We start from the raw sequence: 20,966 nt of genomic DNA on the forward strand, positions 1-20,966 counted from the left end.
TCACCAACTTGGTGTTTGCCTCTCATTCGTCTATTTCTCAAACTCTGAAGACTGCATTTCATCTGTCTGTCCTCACGTATGCAATTCTACAGATCAGTGAGTATATCTTTGTTACCCTTTGTAAGGATCTTTTCAAATGTCTCTCCATCTAAATGAAATCTAGGTAACTATATCTAAGAACAATAGTCCAGATTTTTAAACTTTACAGGACTGTGATAAGGTCTTGCAGTTATCCAATGTAATGACAACTACATTAGTAATAGTACTCAAACTTCAGCAGTATGCACTTTCCACCATCATTTCCAGGTTTCTGGGAGATGATGGTGGCTTCACTGACCACATGTAGCAAATTCAGACTGATTACATCAGTTATTATCTCCAATCATCCTTCCCAACTATGCATTAACAGCCAACTACTCACTATTACTCTTTAACCATTCCTAATATTATTAATATACAAGTTTAACAAGAATCATCCGCCTTCTCTTATACTTGCTACCTCCATATCTGATAACTGTCAGTCATCAGATATGATGTCAGTCATCAAACTTTGGCACGCCAGTTTTTCTCATTTATGGCTTGAAAATCTTTTTGCAATGACATCTTCTCTTCTCATCATAATCTTAGTCTTCCTTGTTTTTGCCTTACTTATGGTTTTACAAGAAATCATTTTTTTACAGGATTGTTATCATTCATTCTTATGAGACGTGCAGACCAGTCAAAATGATTAATTTTAAGAAATTTGATAATGTCTGGTTCTTTAAAATATCAATAGAGTTCAAAGTTGAAACATCTTCTCCACTGATCATTTTCCTTAATACCACCAAGGATGCTCCTGAGTATTTTTCTTTCAAAAACAGCAATTTGCTTTTCCTTGTTCTTCTTTGTCAATGTCCAGGTTTCTGAACCACATGTGAACACAGAGTGAATCAAAGTTTTATAGAACAGGAATTTATTATTTCTGGATATAAACTGTGATTTCATTATTTTCTTAAGACCATAGAAACTTTTATTAGCAACAATAATTATTTTCTGTACTTCTGGTGAAATTTTATTTTGGTAGTTCAATTCAGATCCCAGGTACATAAAGCTATGGACACTTTCAAATGTACATGATCCTAAAGAGCAGATTGTTTGAGTATTCGTTTTTGGTGCAATGCATATTTTTTGCAGTGGCCTCAAGGGCAAGAAAGACTTCCTTAAGAGCACTGATTGTCCTTGCAACTAAATCAATATCGTCTGCTTAGGCAAAGATTTGTGCAGATTTATAGAAGATGTTTCCTTCAGTATTAATTCCTGAGTCTCTTATGACTTTTTCTAGAGAGATATTAAACATGATAAGGGGTCTCCTTGACAAACTATGCAAAATACATTTGAAAGATTGCCTTGTATTTGAATTTTGGATACTGTTTTCTCTATTGTAGCCTTAACTAACCTAATGAGTTTGGAGGAATACAAAATTCCGGCACTGCTTCAAGTAGCTTATTCCTATTAATGCTGTCAAAGATGGATCTGAAGTCTAAAAAATAAATGATGAGTATCAATACCATATTCAATAGTCTTTTCAAGTATCTGTCTTAAACTAAATATCTGATCAACTGTAGATTTTTCCTTATGAAAGCTAATTGGTAATCCCCAATTTGTTGATCAACATGTGGCAATAGCCTTTTAAAAAGTATATTCTAAAAAAAAAAAATTATATGATGTGCAGAGGAGGCTAATACCTTGTAGTTAGAACAAATCATGGGATCTCCTTTGTTTAGTATTAGACAGATAATGCTTGTGTTCCGTTCTAATGGATATTTTTCCATATCCAAAAATGTTAACTATCAATTCACGTATCTTTTTAAGTAGTTCAGGCTCATAGTTTTTTTTAGCAATTCTGATGTTATACCATCAAGTCCAGGTGCTTTGTTATTTTTGAGTTTTTCTGATTGGCTACCTTTAGATGGTGCCTGTTCATTAGATTCTTTATCCATGTTAAGTATAATAAAATCTAACTCTTGTGCTTCTTCATTCAATAGGTCATTAAAATGTTCTGCCTATCTACTAAGTATAGGTTGTTTATCACTAATAATTTCACCACTTTTATCTCTACAAAGAGTTAATTTAGGTTTAAAGTCTCTTCGAGTGGAAATGATTTTTTGACAGAATATTCTGCATTCATTAACCCCTCTAAGATGTTCAATATCTTTAAAAAATCTCTGCTCACTGTTTTTTTTAGCTGGTGAAGCTTCTTTTTTTTCTTTTCTAGTGGTACGATATTCATCAGATGCAATTCTGGTGTTTCTTTGAAGCATCTTTTTATAAGCTTCATTCTTTTTATTTGTTTCCATGGCACATTCTTCATTAAACCAATCTTTATTCTGGGTTTTTTAAATTTACCCAAGACAGAACTTGCTATTTTAAGTATATTTGTTTTCAGTGCAGACCAAAATTCTCTCAAAAAAACTACATCTGTAGTTTCAGACAACGATTTTTCAAGTAAGGTCACATACTCATTTTTGTGTATCTCATCTTTTAATTTTTCACAGTTAAATTTTGCCAAATGAACCAGAAATAAAACACCTGACCAAAGACTGGAGACCACACACACAGGAGAATTATGAAAAAGATTACAGGATAAACAGATTGCATCAATGGTAATATTAAAAATGAAGATATGAGTATGTGGTATGGTCACAAAACAGAATCGAGGAAGAAAAGTGAGCTAAGCAGATGGTTAAGGTACTTGTGAAAGTGGAAAAACATTATATAAATAAAGGATCAATGATGAGCAGGAACTGAAACTATAGGAGACCTAGCAAATCACAGATTAATTTAGAAGAAACCCATGACAGAAATATAGTAATAATAACATCTTATTGGGTTCGAGTGTAATAGTATTCCACATGACCATTGGGAGTACAGAGCAGGAAATTATGATTATTAAAATTGCCAAAAAATGTGTCCTATAAACAATTTGATAAGAAAACTGTTGCTTCATACCTGCTCTTAACAGATTATGACAGCCTTGTTTATCTAAAGTAAGTAGCCACAGCTGTACCACTTGATTTACTGTCTCCACTGTATTCAGATCAGACCACAACTTGGAGGCTTGTCTAACATAAAAACAAACATAGTTAAGAATACAAAATAAAATTCTAAGTTTATTGTTTTAATATAGTAAGCAACAATGTACATAGAATGCTATTCCTGCAGAGAACACTGCAATAACACTATTCCTATTAAATTATACTTTTTTGTTGTTATTCTTTTTTTTTTTTAGATAAAAACTATCAATTTAGTAGCTAGTAAATTATTTAAGGAATTTACAACGTATACTAAAATCTAAAATATTATTAAAAGAAACTTTAATGAATACTTCCTATATTTCAGCAATGTCACACTGTCATCTTCATGGGAACATAACTATGACAAGTGCATGCAGGCACTACAAAAGGCAAATGAGGCAGAAGAGAGAAAACTAATGTTATTCCTAGAGTCCTAAAGGTGTTCCCTAGCAGGCTATATTGGGTTGTCTTGGCTGTTGGCTGAAGTTCTCACGATGCAGGCTTCCCAAATTTGGGACAGTCTCATGCACCCAAATTTAGTACTTAACCATGTTTATTTCTTATTTTCAGTGTTCTAATATTTTCTCTAGATTTAATACTTTATTTGAATTTAATGAAAAAAATCTTCCAAAGTAATTTTTAATTTATACAATGCTCCAAAAAGTATGTTATTCCCAATTTCATTTAATTATTTTTTTTTTAGGAAAATGAAAAATGTGTACAGTCATACTCTTCTTTAAATGGACCCACAATTATGGTACAAAAGAATAGCTCTCATTCTGAGTGAATACATCAGAAAAATTGTTCAAAATGTCCCAGAGTTTCAAGATTTTAAAAGCATTCTCTTCAAATGAAAGTTACATATCAAGGCTTAGTGGTTGGATATTATCTGTGTTACCTTTTAAAAGGTATTTATGGTGTGTTTATATTTACTATTTGCCAATATGTTCCTAGACATAAAATTCATTGTTAACACGTTCGTTTGCCATTTTGGTAAACCAGCTACACAAGCCAGCTACGATGTATACTCGTATGATGCTTACCGCTGGCAACGAGATTACTGTACTGACCTTGAAGAAGTGAAAATGCTTGGCTTGTGGAGCTAGCATCAAAACTGTGTATTCTCATAGATAGTATATGCTCTGCACAAGCCAACTACGAGTATACTGATATGACGCTTACCGCCGGCAATGAGATTACCGTACTGACCTTGAAGAAGTGAAATTGCTTTGGCGTACAGGAACAGACTATGCCAAAGTAGCGTGGCAGTGAACGTGTTAAAGAATTTAAACGGTCAGCATTTAAGAAAGAAATTTCAATATATATATATAAAAAAAACCTAAAAGGCTGTTCCAAAACATGTTAGCCACCCATCTTTTAAATGGTTCATTATTATCTTCTATTTATAGAAAGCCAACATGATTGTCAGTAGTGAGGTGAAATAAAAAAAAAATTGATATTATAATTTGATACATTTTGATATTATAATTAAGATTTATTGTAAATGTAGAGTAAATAAAGCCTAAGTTAGTCATGATTGTGGAGAGTTTATCTGTGTTTTGAAGTCAAGTATTTTTTGTGATATACAGATTGTCTGTGTGTATTGCAAAGTGCAGTATCAGCAATGAAGCACACAGCAAACCTCAGTAACATTAATTTAACTGCAATCTGAAAGACTCCCAAATACGACTCCAAAATCTGGAAGACTCCCATTATCTCCATAATATCCTAATTGGAAATATTCAACTGTGCATGTTTGCTGTATGCAGATGATGTTATATTTCTAAATAAATCTAGTATAAGTATTCAGAACTACTGACCTAAAGTGAACAACACCGAAGTAAATAATAAAATGTATCAAATTATTATTATTATTACTAATTTTCTGACCTCCATGGAGTCATAAGACTCATTGTGGAATGTCAGCACAAAGTTTATCACACCACTCCTTAACCTCAACCACTGTCTTCACCATCCTCTTGTTAGATCCTGAATGGAGGATTTTCTAAGAAGTTGTTCGTTCAGAATCTAACATGAAAATTCTAACTAATTTAAGATAATACCTGCACACCAGCAGAAAGACCTGGTTTGTTGCATAAGAGAATGTGTATTAATATGTGAATTGTATTAGAAATATTTGTAGTCCAAAAAAACTAAACTAGAGAATTATGTCAGATTAATGATTCTATGTAAAAGAAATATTAGCTTAAATTTGTGTCCTATTAAGCTATCTAAAATAATGTAAATCGCCAGACAGTAATGAGTCACAGTGCAAGGGTCGCGTCTGAAACACACGTATCGGTCATAACACCGGAGACTTCAGCGTACGCGGAAAATAACGTAAGCGTGCTTTCCTCGAAGACAGCACCTAACAGCAACAGGGAGATTAAGGATCATCTTAAGGGCATTAAAACTAAGGATCGTGCAAAAAAAAAAAAAGGATACAGCAAAAAGAGGGCCCTAGAACAGAGAATAGTGCGCCATATTGCAAGGCTTTTTGTTCTGGATTTCATCTCGAGGATTCTTGACCGTTGGTTGGAGAAAGGAAGAGCCAGGGATCTATGATGTCAGACAGCGGGCCGTTTTCCTGATTACGCTGAACAAGATTCCACAATGGAGCCGTACGCGAATCATTAGCCTATGAAAAATCGCGCCACTTGTTGAATGTCCCATCAGAAAGGAGCGCAGATAGCCCTCAGTCGCGGCAGAAACTAGTTCGAGTCTGACAGCAGTAGAAAGGACGACGTAACCAAAAGCCAGACGCTGAGATAGCCGATCGAAGGATGACCGGAACAACACGTGGTAGTTAATAGACCTTCAGAAAGAACTGGGTAATGTAGAGATCTTTGTTATATGTTACGGAAGTGATAGAAGATTGAAATTTATGTTCGATTAAGTAATGTGGACAATCCTTTAGAGAACTTTGATAAGATTTCGTATTTGAGACAGCAAATTCTGTTGGACAAGGAATTGTCAGGAACGAATCTAATTGTATGTGACTGAAGAAATAAGTGTATTTTGTTTAGTAGATAACCTTAACTGAGAAAGCAACAAGTTGTATAGTATGTACTCTATGAATAGCATGCATGAGAGAATCTTAATTTAGCGTAATATTGTCATTGCTTTCTATCGTTCTGTGTGATTAACAATTTGATCTGTCTAGGTGAACTTCATTATTTTAGAATTGTTTAATTATCTTTCAGCATGAGATTTAACTTAGCAAGAGATTTAGAAGTTTTAGTAATTTGATTCAATTTAGTTGTAATTGTCATTTAGTTCCAATAAACATGTTTTATTGCATATGCCTGAGTCATGCCTGAATTCGAGATATCAAATTATCACTTATAAAATTAGAACCATAGCGGGAGAAATTTTAGATATATATGTTTAAGTAATAAATCATTGGTCACGACTGCAATAGTACCGATATCTAGTTAAGTGTGTGTTAGAGTGAAGGCCAATGAATCTAGGAATATTTCCCTGAACTTGAATAAATTCCTGTTATAGGATACTGGCTGGTGCAGTATAAAATACAAATTTGCCAGTATCTGAAAAGGAAATATCCCTAGGTAGAATCTAGTTAGGCTACACACAAGAAAAGATAATAGAGATAAATTCATAAAGAAAGTAAAATAAAAAATAAGAAAGGAGAGGAACGCACGATGTAACAATGGCACAGCAGTTGGCAGGAAATTTAATTGAATAGATCCTAAAGCACTATAAGTTTGTCTTGAACTCGCATCAGGCAGTTATTGGAATTGTAAAATTTGAGAAAAGGTGAAATTTAGTAAATTGTAAGCTGATAGCAGGTATGTCTCATCCGACCAGTTCTGAATTGGACGATTCGGAATTTTTCCGAATAATAAATCCCAGCAAGTAATTCCACAGTTCTCTGGGGAAGAGATTGATGATGTGGTCACGTTTTTTCGATTTTGTAGAAGAACTAAGAAGGATTGGCAGATGGTCTGATTTCCAACTTCTTGTGCTGTTACGCAGCAAGTTGGTAGAGAAGGCCAAAACTTACTTTCAATCATCACCAATCCTGAAAGAAACTCGTGATTAAGAAAAATTTAGAGAGAGATCTTAATCTCACAATTTTCTAGAGTGAAAAATGTAGGGCCAAACCTTTGGAAGCTGCAAAAGATGATACAAGGGGATAGGGAGAAGGCATCTGATTTTTACAATAGACAACTCACTCTCTGAAATACCTTTGACCCCATTGAAGACAAGCGTCACCTAGACTGGGCAGTCTTCCAAAATTTCCGAATAGGCCTGAGACAGGAGTTGAGAGAGACAGCCTTTGGAAAAAGCATATCCAATTTAGCTGAATGCTACAAGGCTGTAACAGAATGACAACAATTGCTAGGAGACATTAGTCTTGCAACTGCTTCTGTGCATGTCAGGGTAATTAAGGAAGAAAAAGATAATGGTAGAGACATAATCACTACAAAGGGAGATAAGGAAAAGGGTGAGCAACAGACAGCACAAAAACGGAGTGAGGAGAGTAGAGCTGTCAGTTTGTCAAATCACAACAGGCATTCCCAATCAAGACGAAATCCATTCCATAATTAAGCAGGAGGTTGAGAGATTGCAACAGCCAGTAATGGAACGTCTCGATGTGGTGCTTAACCAACTACAGTCAGGCTCTACAGAAAATACAGAGAATTCTCACTCCCAAGAAGAAAGAACTACTATCTTAATTTGTAGGGAAGTTGAAAGGATGCAAGAACCACTACTTAGCAAAATGAACTCTATAATGAATAGACTGATGGAACTATCTGCACAGTGCAAAAGCAATCCTCCTTTGTCCTCGGACGGAGAGAATGCAAGTGGATACCATCGAGAAGCCCCAAGGTATTACAGCTGCAACAAGCTGGGACATATAGCCAGAAACTGTTTCATCAGACAAGGCAAAACAAACAGAGATTTCTCAGAGGCTAAGTCTCATGTTTACAGTAAGCAAGACGAGGAGAGAAAAGGGGGGAGGATCAGAGACAACCTTGAGATCACGGTTGAAGGAAGGGTATGCGGAAGAAAACTGAGAGCGTTAATTGACACTGGTTCACAGGCTTCGATCATATCAGAATACTGTTTCAGGGAATTAGAGCCCTATGTAAAAGGGAGGATAAAGTTTCTAAGAGAGCCCATTAAACTTTTGGGAATATCCTCCTCAACTACCCAAGCAACGAGGTCTGTAAGACTGAAGATCAACCTGCCCGCATTTGGCACAGTTTTTTAATTTTGCCAAAATACTCTTCCCCTCATTTAGGATTAATCCTGGGAAATGATTTCCTATATAAGTTCAGTTTCTCCTGTAATTATGCTAGTAGGGAAGTTTGCTTCAAAAGGAGGAAGAAAAAATTATAGAGCTTGAAAGGGGATCACAAGCAAAGAAAATGGGGGGGGGGCACTTATATGCATGGAAAACACCAGAGAGAGAGAAGGCCCAGGCCAAATGAGGGAGACGGTGTGCAAAGAGAGTTCACAAATTCAGAACAGAGTGATGCCTTCTCAACATTGGTCTTAAAGAACCCTGATATATTAGACCATGCAGAAGGAAGGAGACAATCAGATGAAGGTTTTGCAGACAGGGATGTGCATGAAACAAGTGAGAATATACTGGTGATTAACTATGCTGTTATCTGGCAGAGTGTAAGTCAACCCCAGAGAACTGAAGGAAGTATAAAAAAGAAGTTTCTCTGATGAAATAAAAAACTTTTTTTCCTTAAACTGGGACCTTTGTTAGATCCTGAATGGAGGATTATCTAAGAAGTTGTTCGTTCAGAATCTAAGATGAAACTTCTAACTAATTTAAGATAATACCTGCACACCAGCAGAAAGACCTGGTTTGTTGTATAAGAGAATGTATATTAATATGTGAATTGTATTAGAAATATTTGTAGTCCAAAAAAACTAAACTAGATAATTATGTCAGATTAATGATTCTGTGTAAAAGAAATATTAGCTTAAATTTGTGGTAAATTAAATATAGAAATAGACAACAGAATCAGCAAAGCTGGTATGGTGGGAAGTCAACTGAATAAATTCATATGGAATAAGAGAGAAATTAGTCGCAACACTAAATTAGCTGTATACAAGACAGTGTTCAAACCAGTTTTAACTTATGGATCTGAGAGCTGGGTCAGAAGTAAAACACTTGACCAAAGAGACTTCAGATATGAGAGTCCTGAGAAAGATTATAGGCGTGAACAGATGGCATCAATGGCAGTATCATATTAAAAACGAGGATATTAGGAAAGAACTTGACATTGTCAGCATCCAGGAATGCGTTAGCAGAGCTAATCTCAGGTGGTATGGTCACTTAAACAGAATGGGCGAGGAAAGATTAGCAAAACAAGTGTTCTCTGCCAGGTTGGCAGCAAAACGACCGAGAGGAAGACCAAGATATAGGTGGATTGATACGGTACAAAGTGCTTTAGATGATAGAAATATAAGAGCCAATAATATTGGAGTGTTGACAAGTAACAGACTGATTTGGAGGAAAATTGTAGATAGGAAATTAATAATGATGTAATTTTTTTCATGTAGTACTATCATATCCTATACACCCCTTGAGGGTACATGGCAGGAATTTGATGATGATGATGATGATGATTTGTGTCCTATTAAGCTATCTAAAATAACGTAAATCGCCAGACAGTAATCAGTCACAGTGCAAGGGTCGCGTCTGAAACACACATATCGGTTGCAATGACAGAGACTACAGCGTACGCGGAAAATAACGTAAGCGCACTTTCCTCGAAGACAGCACCTAACAACAATAGGAAGATTAAGGATCATCTTAAGGGCATTAAAACTAAGGATCGTGCGGGAAAAAAAAAGGATATAGCAAAAAGAGGGCCCTAGAACAGAGAATATAAGGCAATGCGTGCCATATTGCAAGACTTTTTGTTCCGGATTTCATCTCAAGGATTCCTGACCGGTGGTCGGAGAAAGGAAGAGCCAGGGATCTACGATGTCGGACAGCAGGCCGTTTTCCTGATTATGCTGAACAAAATTCCACGCGGAGTAGTACGCAAATCATCAGCCTATGAAAAATCGTGCAACTTGCTGGATGTCCCATCGGAAAGGAGCGGAGATAGCCCTCAGTCGCGGCAGAAACTAGTTTGAGTCCGGAAGCAGTACAAAGGACAACGTAACCAAAAGCCAGACGCTGAGATAGCCGATCGAAGGATGACCGGAACAACACGTGGTAGTTAATAGACCTTCAGAAAGAACTGGGTAATGTAGAGATCTTTGTTATATGTTACGGAAGTGATAGAAGATTGAAATTTATGTTCGATTAAGTAATGTGGACAATCCTTTAGAGAACTTTGATAAGATTTCGTATTTGAGACAGCAAATTCTGTTGGACAAGGAATTGTCAGGAACGAATCTAATTGTATGTGACTGAAGAAATAAGTGTATTTTGTTTAGTAGATAACCTTAACTGAGAAAGCAACAAGTTGTATAGTATGTACTCTATGAATAGCATGCATGAGAGAATCTTAATTTAGCGTAATATTGTCATTGCTTTCTATCGTTCTGTGTGATTAACAATTTGATCTGTCTAGGTGAACTTCATTATTTTAGAATTGTTTAATTATCTCAGCATGAGATTTAACTTAGCAAGAGATTTAGAAGTTTTAGTAATTTGATTCAATTTAGTTGTAATTGTCATTTAGTTCCAATAAACATGTTTTATTGCATATGCCTGAGTCATGCCTGAATTCGAGATATCAAATTATCACTTATAAAATTAGAACCATAGCGGGAGAAATTTTAGATATATATGTTTAAGTAATAAATCATTGGTCACGACTGCAATAGTACCGATATCTAGTTAAGTGTGTGTTAGAGTGAAGGCCAATGAATCTAGGAATATTTCCCTGAACTTGAATAAATTCCTGTTATAGGATACTGGCTGGTGCAGTATAAAATACAAATTTGCCAGTATCTGAAAAGGAAATATCCCTAGGTAGAATCTAGTTAGGTTACAAACAAGAAAAGATAATAAAGGTAAATTCATAGAGAAAGTAAAATAAAAAATAAGAAAGTAGAGGAACGCACGAAGTAACACTCTCAGGCAACGAATTCGATGCTCCTCCTACTCTCCATGCAAAAAATTTACTTCATACCTTTTACTCACCATTCCTTTCTTTTTGAACTGGAAAAGCACCAGCTGTTTACATCAACCCAAAATGTGGTATGAACACAAATTTAAGGAACCCTGTGAGATTCTTATCAACCACCCCAATTTGAACAATAATGATGATCTAAAAATCCCAAGCATATGGAAGGCACATATTCTACCCATGGAACCTTTCTCTCTAAGAGTTAACTATAAACAGGACTGTAGATAATCCAGAATCCTAAACCTAAAATAACAATTGTAATGTTAAAAATGCGACATCATTGTTACTGAAAGAAGACTATCTATAAGAAAGAATAATTTTTAATTTTTAGAGGTACCTGTGGCATAGTATAATTATTAAAAGAACACGTAGGACCACAGTAATAACTTTTAATTAATAAAGGTACAGATATATCATAAATCTTCAGTGTCACACAAACAGTTATAGGAATGAAATACAAGTAAATTAATCTTTAAGATAATTGGTTTTTTATTGATTACATAAAATAAAAGTCTCCCAGATCTTTGAGAGAGAGAGACAATCATTTCAATTTAAATTCGGTCAGTGTAAAATAGCTTCACAACTTTCTTTAAAAAGGCGTTCATATTTGAACCTGCATTTATGGAGGAGAATGGCTTTATCCCACTGGATGTTATGGGTAGTGTTAATACTGTGTTGTGCTAGACCAGACTTCTGAGGTTTGTTGTATTCAATATAATATTGATGATCCTTAATGCTTTTTTCCACAGAATGGCCAGTTTGTCCAAAATAAGAAAAATCGCATTCACATGGTATTTGGTAAACACCAGTCAAAGATAGAGATGACAATTTATCTTTTGTAGAAGGAAATAAGGAAGAAATTTTGTTGATAGGAATATACGTGGGAATCGATTGGTACTTTTTTAATATTCTACCTATAGGTTCTGAGATTCCTGGAATGTAGGAGATTGGAACTCTGCAGACTGTTGAAGAAACCTTAGGTATTGGAACATAAGATTCAATTATCTGTTGGATTTGATTAGGGTGGTAATTATTCAATTCCATTAACTTTTTAATGATTGAAAGTTCTTGTTGTAAGATTTCTGGAGAAGAGCAAACTTTATGTGCTCTATTAATTAGAGATTTAAGAATGCCAAATTTTTGAGATGTGTGGTGAGCAGACTTTTTATGAATGTATCTGCCACTAAATCTGGGCTTTCGAAAGATGCTTGTAGATAAGGTACCAGAAGAAGTTCGAGTAAGGAGGATGTCCAAGAATGGTAACGTACCTGAATTTTTTTTTCCCATGGTGAATTGAATACGTGGGTGAATGCTATTTATCTGTTGTAGAAATGTGGAAAGCTCATCTTCAGTATGTGACCAAATAGCAAAAACATCATCGATATAACGATACCAAAGAGATGGTTGAGGATGAATGGATGAAAACATAGTGTCTTCGAATTGTTTCAAAAATTAGTTTGTCAAAGGTGGAGACAGAGGGTTACCCATGGTGGTACCTTCAACTTGTTCGTAGATCTTGTTTTTCCAGCTGAAATAACCTGAATGGATAAGAAATTTGAAAATCTTTGTGATATCTGGATGGTAATCTTCATATAATAATTTGACTGTGTCGGCTAATAGAATATTGGTAAACAGAGAAACAATGTCAAAACTGACTAACAACTCAGACTCTTTGATTTTTATATCCTTGATTTTTCAAGAAAATCTGTTGAATTTTTTATGTAGGATCTGGAATGTCCAGTGAGAGCACTTAAGGAATGTGACAAGACTTTTGCAATTCGATAGGCAGGAGAATCAATGCAATTCACAATAGGTCGTACTGGATAGCCTTCTTTATGGGTTTTCTGGAGTCCATATAGACGAGGAGCTCTTCCAAAATAGGTACCGTAAGATGGGGTTACTTTGCTCCAATTGGCAAAATGTTTTCAATTGACTCTGGAAACATAATAAATTTAGTTTAATCCTTTACCCAAGTGTGAGCAAACAAAGTTTGCGCCTGAAAATATCTTCAGGACTGGTGCATATAATAACTGCTGGCCTGGTTGGCCAAGTGGTTAGCATACCCACTCTCCAACAAACAGATTGCGGGCTCAAATCCCACCATGGTCATGGATGTTTGTGATTGTCTTTAAGTGGGAGATGAATGTCATTGCCAGGTGCGAGACCATCAATCCTGCTTATTGGAAGCCAAGTGGCTTGAATAAATTCAATGGTTGGTCTCTAGAGCAGGGTATACAGACTATCTAAAAATATATGTATATATATATATTCTTCTTCTTTTTCTTTTCAGCCATTTTTTGTTCACTGCTGGACGAAGTCCTCCTCCAGTTATTTCCACCTTTCTCTGTTCTTGGCAATGGTTGACCAATTTTCCCCAACAAAATTTGACAATTCATCACTCCACCTTCTTTTAGGACGTCCTTTCCCTTCTTTAGGAATCCACTTCATTAGTATGGTGGTCCATCGCTCATCTTCGCTTCTGGATAGATGTCCAGCCCATTTCTATTTTAGTCGCTTGTGGTGAAGAATGATGTTCAGTGATGTGAGTCTGGCTTCTTATCCAGGTGTTTCACTTCTTATCTTTTAATGCAATGCCTAGCATCAACCTCTAATATATATATATATATATAAAATATCCCTAGCCCAGCCACGGTACAAAATGCACTACTGGTTTACAACTAACCCTTCATGGGTGGGAACAACATATATATTTGTTAATAATTTGTGGATTTTTATATTGAGGAGATTATTCATAGATATTATATCTTAATATTTTTAATCCTACCACAGAGATGATCTCTGTTTCTAACAATTATTTTTTTTTTTTATTCCGAGTGTACCTATATGTTATTATATGCACAAGGGTTCACTCCAATTGGTGCAATGATCTTAACTCTATCTTTCAGAATCCAAATAATCACTGACTCAAGACCAAAATACAAAATAAACATATTTAATAAAACAAAAACAATATATATACACTTCAAACAACTTTACATAACTAACTACAATTTAATTGGATCCAAGGCCTTTTAAAAAATAAACTTACACTTAAGACTAGACTAAACACTTTGTTTGCACAATCACAAAATGTTCATAGCCAGTTTCTTTCTCTGTCAAGGCCCTTTTCAATAGATATATGACTCTATTCTTCATTTTTACAGAATCCTTTCTCATCACTTATGTAGCACACAAGAATTCTTCCTAACTCAATTCTGTCTCTTTTTAGTAGAAATAATAGTTAGATCCGGCGTCCTTAATCTTCCTAATCAGAGTTTTCTCGAACATTCCTTTAGAACGTAGATAGCAATTTCTTCTTTTATTCACTAATGCTTATTGACAGTCTTAACTCTTCCACTTTAAAAAACACAGTTCTAAGATTCCCTTTTCGGAATCTACTATTAATCTTTCAATTAGTGTTTCCTCCAATATTCCGTTTAAAACGCATATAGCAATATTTTCTTTTATTTATCCACAATAAAACTTAATAGTTACACGATTCCTTTTTCGGAATATACTATTAATTTTTCTCCGACTGTCACAAAAAAACTTTATGAAAAGTTCCTCCGAAACTAAATATCTGCCGGCCTGTGTTCTAAATTCCTTCCGAACGCTTGTTTACAGCTGTTACTCAGATACCGGATGCTTTCTTGTCAGCTGTCAATCACTCATCAAATTTAACTTCTCTGCGAGCATGCGCACTCCTTGGCAAGCGAGAAACTAAATACTGTATAATGGCTGACATGTTGTCTCCATTAGCAACAAGAGAATGCCCTCATAAAACACAAAACTTAATATTTCAAACCATAATAAATTTGTTTAAAGTAACACAACTAATCAAATCCGGTAAGTACATTAAATTTTTAACTGTTTTACATATCACTTTTAACAAAACAATTTCCATAACGGGCACATCGCAAGTGCCGACAATGCGTGTTATGAAAACAAAACTAATAAACATACTAACATAAACAATACGTAAAAATATTCAGAATTTTAATTATGATTATTTTTACATATTATTATTATTACATCACACCTCCAGGGAGTCCAAAGACTCATCGAGGGGAGGGCATCTACTCTACAACTCTTCGTCTCACTACTCCACCAACCGTCATCATCTAACATCAACACCATCTACCACCACTAGTACTTTCACAGACAATCACAAACAACCATGCCCACGGCGGGATTCGAACTCGCAGCCTTTTGGCTGGAGAGCGGATACGGTATATATAGATATATATAAAACTTTACTGAATGCAGATGATATTCTTGTTACATTTTGTATTGGTTGGGTTTGTGCAAATAGAAAATAAAAATAGAAAAAGTGAATATATATATATATATATATATATATACTAAAACTATATGCTAAAAATCACAAATTTAAGTTCAAATTGTCTCATCCATTGGATTGAGTCCGGGGTAGCCTGGAACAGGTCTGTCAACGTGCCCTCAAAACTCTGCAGTGGGCTGTCCTGAATAATATTAATTGATGGTCTTGTGATCAGCACCACAGTCACATGTTGGGGATTGATGCAAGCCCTGACTTCTGCATCAAGGTAGAACATCTGGCATAGCCTGTCCTCAGGTGGTTGAGTGTACTCTATTGCTGTCTGAGCAGATCAAAGCCAGGGCCTCTATTGTGGGCCCTGTAAAGTGTCCATAATTTATTGTTGAAGTAAGTCAGTGATTCTTCCATTCAGTTTCAGGAGAATATGTATTTGGTTGCTGATTTTTCCAGATTGAGTTGTAGGACTTTAAGTGGTAGATTTTGGAGGTCCTCATGGATGGGAAAGTTGTTATTTCCCATACATTTTATCCACTCTTTGTTATTCTTGTAGAAAGGCTTATATGTTGGTTAAACATGATAACTAAACACTTAAGGAATTGACAGCGTACACTAGAAATATAAATTAAATCAACTTTAATATACACTTTCCTATGTTTTGGCAACGTCACGTTGCCATCTTCATGGGAACTTAAGATAAAGACACGTGCACGCAAGTACTACATAACAGCAAATAAGAAACGAAGCAAGGAAGCTACCATTTTCTTAAAGTCCTGATGGTGCCCCCTGATGGGCTATATTAGGTGTTCTTGGCCTTTGGGCTGAAGTTCTTCCGATGTTTCCCAAATTTGGGGCAGTCTCATGCATCCAAATTTGTTGAGGTTTGGCATGTTCCTAAGGGCTGAGGCTGATTCCATGAATAGTCTTTCATATTTGAACTTGCTGCTGTGTATTACTGTGGCTTTTTTCCACCTTATTCTGTGGCGAGTGTCCAAAGCATGGTCCACAAGCCCAGAGTGGAGGATGTACTGGTGAAATCGGATGTAGTCCTTGTGTTCTGAGATTCTGATAATTGCTGTCCTGCCTGTTTGGCTAAAGTAGGACAATTTACAGCTGCAAGGGACCTGGTATACACCATGTAGGTCTAGGGGAAGTGGTTGGTCTTTAGTGGAGCGGATAAGGGATGCCAATTTTCTATATGGTCTGTAACAAGCGGTCAAGTCATGTTTTTTTAGGATTTTGTTGATTTTTTCCGAGGTGCCTCGGACGTAGGAAATGGTGATGGATTTAGAGTAATCTTTTTTGTGAAGGGGGGGGGGGGAACGTGGGTTGTGGATAACTGGTTTTAGTATTTTTTGGATTTTTTTTGGGGGGGGGGGTTAGCCATTGGCTGAGAAAGTGTTAAGGATGTGATTTAGTTCAGTAGTTAGGGCTTGGTCTTTTGAACAGATTAGTTTTGCCCTGTTGAATAGTGTCTTAATAACTCCATATTGTTGTGTGAGGGGGGATTGTTGGTGAATGTATCTGCCGGCATGGGTGGGTTTTTCAGCAAAACTAATCTGTTCAAATGACCAAGCCCTAACTACTGAACTAAATCACATCCTTAACACTTTCTCAGCCAATGGCTACCCTCCCCCCCCCCCCAAAAAAAAAAAAAATCCAAAAAATACTAAAACCAGTAATCCACAACTCACCTTTCCCCCCTTCACAGAAAAGATTACTTTAAACCCATCACCATTACCTACTAGGTAGTCCATTTTTCAGTACTTTAAATGGGCTATTTATAAAGGGGATAGTTGTGTCAGAAGTAGATGAGATTGTTCAATTAATGAGTACTCACCAGGAGTATGTAACATAATGCACAGCACTACTATATTGGAAAGGGAATTGGATGGTGCACGTGAATAAGGATAAAGAGTTGTTGCATAACCTAGATAAAAATTTGGCTACAGGATCAGATGGAACAGAGCACGTATGCTCTGTTCCATCTGATCCTATAGCCAAACTGGCTAGGCCTTTGACATATTTGTATAACTTTAGTCTCAGGAAAGATATTACGGGAATGGAAAGAATTTATGATAGTTCCATTGTACAAGAGTGGTTCAAAAATTGTTATGTCTAACATGTCAAAGGCCTAGCCAATTCAGCTGAACATTCCATTAGCATACATGCTGCTGTTCCATCTGATCCTATAAATCTTTTAAAACACATTTAGCAGATATTCAATACATACCCTTTCATTGTTCAACTCTATATTAAGAGAGCAAATTTTATTTAATTTTTCATTCATTCTTCTACTGCTGTCTTTTAGCACACTCTTCCTCTTATACATTTCCTAAAGAGTACAATCTACAGTTCTTGAAATCCGATGTTAACAAGTTTCTTCATTCCCCTCAAGTTTCAGCCTATTCATAGTACTAATGCACAATAGATTAAACATTCACAGATGGGATATAAAGGCACCATGTGTTCTTCATGACAGCAGAAATGTTTCTCAAACTTCAGGTCCATACGAATAATTAAGTATATTTATTACAAAACCTTTCCGGTGAAATCTGAATATTGAACTGCAGAGAATGATGCTACAATCATCCATGAACAAGCACAGGAAAATGCGAAAACATAAGGTAAAAAATACTTATTTTTTGAACCTAGCAAAAAAGTGTAATTCACCAGCAAAATATCAATATTTTGGGATGTGCATATCATTATAAATTAGATGCCTCTTCTTTCACTACATGCTATTCCCGCTTCCTATGCAGGGTCCGCGTGTTACTTAGATGCGACTACTTGTTAGTACCACTCCTAACCGACCTATCGCCTAGTCTGCCACTGGGGAGGGATATATTTTTGACTGTAGAAGCGTATGTTCACAGGGCCGGTTTGCCTGCTTGCGGGATGAAAAATGCCAGATAAACTGGCGGAAAAAACCCTATTGCACGTGCCCAAGACTGGCTAACTTGGCTATGCCTGAGGAAGATCCTCAAGTTCCTCACGTCTTTGACGGGAATCGAACCTGGGACACTGATTCCCCAGGCATATGGTTGCGAAGCGCAAAGCCACTAGGCTAACCCCGCGGACAATTGGATGCCTCTATGAAGTTTAAAAATATTATGGAAAACACTGTAATCCATATGGCACCTAACATACTTGTCATGTAAGATCTCCTTGACCTACCATGAACTCTGAAGCTCCTATTTCACTGATATTTATTCATAATCAACATGCGACTTATCTGATATTATCCTGGTTACCTGCCTTTGGACCTTTTCGACAGTTTCCTTATCCTCATGAAAGGTAGGTAGCTATGAGGGTGATCTGAAAAGTTCTCGGCCTAACAATGAAAAAATGGATTTATAATTTCAAAATTATTTTTATTTTTAAATATAATCTCCTTTAAGATTAATACATTTATTCCAGTGATGCTCCAGCATTGTTATCCTGTCCCTGTAGTGGTTCTCAGTAAGATCTACAAAATACCCCTCTACAGCTGTAAATCACCTCTTGAAGTGAAGAAAAATGCTGACCAGCAAGGAAGAGTTTTAGTTTTGGAAAGAGACAGAAGTCAGAGGGAACCAAATCTGGGGAATAGGTAGATCCCAAAACACCAATGCCATGACCTTTCCTGCTGATGGAACTGACTCGTTTTTCTTTGGTGCTGAACTGGCCTCTGTCCACTGTTTTGACTGCTGTTTGGATTCTGGTGTGTAATGGTGAATCCTAGTCTCATTCATAGTAATAAATCGATGCACAAAATCAGTTTTATTCTTGTTAAAACACTCCAAGCACTGTTCAGAGATTTTCATGCGAGCTTGTTTTTGATCTGCTGTGAGCAAGTGCAGCACCCATCTTGCGCAAAGCTTTTTCATTTGCAATTCTTCATGCAAAATATATCTTACATGTTCTTTTGAAATGCTTATAGTCTCAGCAATTTCATGCACTTTGACTTGCTGGTCATCCAATACCATATCATGCACTTGATCAATGATTTCTGGTGTTGTTACACTATTTGGACATCCTTCACATGGATCATCTTCAAGGCTGGTATGGCCACGTTTAAACTTGACAATCAATTTCCTAATTGTTGAAAACGAAGGAAAAGAGTGCCTAAATTTTTATGAACTTCAAATGAATTTCTTTTGGCATTAAACCTTCTTCTACAAAGAATTTTATAACCGCACAATACTCAATTTTATTCATTTCAAGGGATACAGACAACACTTTTGCTTCACAGCTGTATAAAACAAACTACTTGATAGAATGACTTGCAATTTCATATGGATGCTTATGACAGATGTACCAACTTAGAAAAAAAAAAAAATCGTGCCGATAGTGTTGCCATCTATGGCCGAGGCCGAGAAATTAGATGATACACTAATAATGATGATACACGTACATCATCAAAGGTAGGTAGCCACATATTAAGTTGCTTAATGTCTGTGCAACTTAATATTCTGTGATCTAAACCTTAGAAATCTTAGAAATATTATCACCTGAGAAATATGGTTCTTGAACTTACTCTCTATCCACTAGCCTCATCACTTACTTGAGTGAATTTCCATCAATATAATACTCAGCCTGCAATGCATTAATCCAAAATGCCTACCCTTACTTAGCTAAATGAACTCACACTCATTATTATTTGAAAATCACTTCTCTGTTCATGTCATGCTGGTTGTCCTGCAGGTGCATCTGAAACATTGTTTATAACATTTCCAATCTTGGCATCACTCAGAAAACCAGATATCACTCACTAGACTGTCCACACTATCATTAATATACACTTGAATAGCAAAGGCCCAAAGATAGATCCCTGCAGGTCACTTTCACAGTCATAGAATCTGAATCCTCTACTTACAACGTTTTGATACCTGTTCAGATGTAACTACCTCCATGCAGTACAGTCTAATACTAAAAAGGCATCAGACCATTATATTTTCCAGTTAACAGGTTTGGAAATATATCCAGGACTAATAATGAGCTTGCTAATGTAAAGACATTGATTCTTTAAGGTATTGATGTGCCATTACTAGCCCAGGAAGAGGATTTTGTTGCTTAAGATCAATGATATTTCATCAAAGTTACTTCAGAAGAATGCCTTCTTTAAGTTAAAGGGTGATGGTAAATCCTGTTTTATTTTATAGCCGGGTACGAAACTCAGATCGAAATCCATCGAATCCATAGTTTCATGCCGAAAAAACTATCGGCGAGTCCAAGTGTAAGTGATCACTTGGGTAGTACAACACCAGGGCAACTCCAAGCAAAGGTGAAGCAAGCTCTGTCACTAACCTTAATATTCTCTCATAATGTAAAACACATCTCCTAAGAGATGTATATATACTGTTTTACATTATGAGAAGAGGTCACTACCCAGACCGGTTTCAACCTTTTTTGAGGTCTCATCAGTGAGTAGGTAGACCTGGAATATCAAGGTTTTAAGTGAACTGAACTTACCTATACCTCTACTATAGAATTGCTGAACTG

General features: G+C 36.0%; 1 protein-coding gene across 3 annotated transcripts in view; it reads right to left on the reverse strand.

Moving 5' to 3' along the window:
• LOC150096721 (uncharacterized protein KIAA2013 homolog) overlaps window positions 1–20,966 on the reverse strand; it is a 401,644-nt gene that overhangs the window by 57,068 nt on the left and 323,610 nt on the right. For all 3 annotated transcript variants that reach the window (XM_090407839.1, XM_090407838.1, XM_090407840.1), the window contains exon 13: window positions 2,989–3,101. In XM_090407839.1, the coding sequence (XP_090263965.1) occupies window positions 2,989–3,101 (113 nt within the window). The remainder of the gene's footprint in view (window positions 1–2,988; window positions 3,102–20,966) is intronic.

Source organism: Typopeltis vanoorti, chromosome 18 (genome assembly GCF_054136105.1).
Source record: "Typopeltis vanoorti isolate ZY-2024b chromosome 18, IOZ_Tvanoo_1.0, whole genome shotgun sequence".
Taxonomy (NCBI): domain Eukaryota; kingdom Metazoa; phylum Arthropoda; class Arachnida; order Uropygi; family Thelyphonidae; genus Typopeltis; species Typopeltis vanoorti.